Below are 2,390 nucleotides of genomic sequence, written 5' to 3' on the forward strand. Positions count from 1 at the left end.
GTGTGTGAACCTTGCCAAACAAGCTTTCCTCCCACTTACGGTGCGCTGAACCGAACCTACGCCACGTGACGTTAGTTTCTCAGTACTGCCAGGAAAGATGGTGAGGTATCCGGGGACAGGCATTTATTGAGAATAAAAAAAATTTCCTTCAACAACAGATACTGCACGTGGGGGGCCAGGACTCATGCCTGATGACTCATCTTTCAAGTCTCAAACATACGCAGCGATCTGGACCCGGGTAAGAACCGTTCACAGCCCCCAGACACACTCCGCAGCTTTCCTCCACCCGCAGATAAGTTAGCGCCCAAAGTACCAGTCTGCCTGGGATGCGCACGTTTCTTCTGGCTTCTAGAGCTAAAGGCAGAGCTCCTCCTCCTGCCTGACCCCGGGTGTCGCGTGTCCCCTCAGCCCGCTGAGGAGCAGGCGCGTCTGCTGCTCCAGGGTCACCACACCTGGCAGGACTGGATCACCTCCTTCAAGGCCTTCAGCCCCTCCACACTCCTGTCCTTCACGGCCATGGCCAGGAGGACCGCTTTGTTCCCAGCTTCCTGAGACACAAACGTCACCAGGTTCTTTGCTAAGACATGGATGAGAGGCTGGTAAAGGAAAGAAGAGAAACCATTTTAATCGCGACAAATCTGTTTTCCCTTAGCGCCTTCGCGGTGTCCCCTAGGAACCCGACTGGCTTTCTACAACCCCAATAAATCACACCCCGCCCCGTAAGTTCAAAGCAACAGTCGTGCAGACTCCAGAACGCTCCAGTCCTAACCAAAACGCTGAGGAGGCACCATTCTACTCATTTTCTTGGTGCCTTCTGATTCCCTGGTCTCTTCTGGTGGCCGTCATCTAGAAGGAATCGTGAAACGTATTCTGCACGGCTGGGGTGGGGTCTGTCAAACCTCACAGGCCATCTCGTCAGAGCTCGTTACTCCAAGGTAGCATGAGAGGCTCAGACCTTACAGGACCAATACCCGCCTGTCCGCCAGATACAACACCGACGGGCTGGGAAAAGCACGCGCCTCGGGCAGGCAGGTGCTCTCTCAGCTGCGCAGGCTTCAGGAAACGCCGTGGCCTCCCACCGGCCCCTCCGGCCACTACTCACAAGCCGCAGTCACCCCAGCGGGTGTTCCTCCACCGTGGGGACCCCTTCCCAGCCACTTTACCTCGTCCTGCCCCAGGAGGACCTTCGTGGTGAGCACAGGCTTGCTGATGTCACTGGCCACGGGGCTGGGCTCCAGGGAGACCAGGGTACCCATCTTCCCGAACTGGGTCACCACCACCAGGATGTGAGTGCTGAAGGCTGTGCAGACCACCTGCGTGGGGACCCCACACACCACTTCCGTCTTCTGCTTGGAGACCAGCAAGGGTTTGCCTTCCATGGATGGGTCTCTCCAGGGGCACTTTCATGTTTAACAAGGAAAGGGAAAAAGGCGGAGTAACTCAGCCAAGCCGCGCCGGACGTGCCCCGTGGCCCCGGCGTTAGTGCCACCCGGCACCGGACACGAGCGCGCCCACGGGCTTCAGCGGAGCCCCCGGGGGCCGCTCCCAGGCGCACGGCGCAGACGCGCGCGCCGCGCCTACCAGGCGGGCCGTCAGGCGCACGCTGGTCTCCGTGCCCGGAGGCTCCCGCCCTCCCGCCCGGCTCCACCCCGGCCGCGGACGGGGCCGGCGGGAGCGAGCGCCGCAGGTGCACAAGGCTGGGCTCAGCAGGTGGCCGCGCTCCCGCCGCCCGCCGCGCTTCCCCTGCCGTTTGCGGACAGGCCAGGGCAGCCTCCCGCGCGGGCGAAGGGCAGAGAGCGACGCGAGGCCGGCGGGCCGGGGGCCCCGCGGGGACGCGCGCCGCCCACCCATCCCACCCGCCACGCCGCCCGCGCTTACCGCGCCGCGCCGGAAGTGACGCCTTGGGCGACGCGGGCCGCCCCCGCAGGGGCCCCGCCTGCTCGCGCTGCGGCCCCTCCCACCGGAAGGGCGCCTGCGAGCTTCCGGTCCCGGCACGGTCTCCGGCGCCCGGAGCGGCGGGGTTCCGCGCTCCGGAGAGGGGACGCCTGCTCGGGGCGAGGGGCGGCAGCCCCCCGCCCGCGGGCCTCGCCTCCCGGCCTCTGGCTGCTCCCCCGGGGTGTCCTCGGTAGTCGGGGCAGCGCCTGGCTATGGGTTCCCTACCCGCATGGCGGCCCGGGGGCTGTCGGAGCGGAGCCGGCGCCGTGCAGAGGTCGCCCCACGCAGAGCGGGCCGCGAGGGCCGCCGCCGCCGACACAGGGACCTGGGTGTGGCCGGCAGGAGTCGGAGCCCGGGCGCGGGGCGTCCTGCTGACCCGGGCGGGCGGGACGGCGCGGAGGCCCCACGGCGAGGCCAGGACTGAGGGCCCCGGGGCGGGGGCGGTCCGGGGGGGG

General features: G+C 66.7%; 1 protein-coding gene across 1 annotated transcript; it reads right to left on the reverse strand.

Moving 5' to 3' along the window:
- Positions 1 to 101: 101 nt before the first annotated feature.
- Positions 102 to 1,937, reverse strand: PSMG3 (proteasome assembly chaperone 3). Its single transcript, XM_034988246.1, has 3 exons — positions 1,879 to 1,937; positions 1,164 to 1,400; positions 102 to 596 (listed from the first exon to the last, which is right to left on the reverse strand). Exons 2-3 carry the CDS (start codon positions 1,377 to 1,379, stop codon positions 444 to 446), a joined length of 369 nt encoding a protein of 122 aa, XP_034844137.1. The 5' UTR covers positions 1,380 to 1,400; positions 1,879 to 1,937; the 3' UTR covers positions 102 to 443.
- Positions 1,938 to 2,390: the final 453 nt, after the last annotated feature.

This window comes from Mirounga leonina, unplaced genomic scaffold (genome assembly GCF_011800145.1).
Source record: "Mirounga leonina isolate KUSES-001 unplaced genomic scaffold, KU_Mleo_1.0 Mir_454, whole genome shotgun sequence".
Classification (NCBI taxonomy): domain Eukaryota; kingdom Metazoa; phylum Chordata; class Mammalia; order Carnivora; family Phocidae; genus Mirounga; species Mirounga leonina.

Bases quoted from the DNA above. Each gene is read 5' to 3' on its own strand.
- PSMG3 (XM_034988246.1), bottom strand. From the start codon at position 1,379: ATGGAAGGCAAACCCTTGCTGGTCTCCAAGCAGAAGACGGAAGTGGTG. The intron at 597-1,163 runs GTAAAGTGGCTG...TTCCTTTACCAG, and splicing joins TCCTCCTGGGGCAGGACGAG to CCTCTCATCCATGTCTTAGC.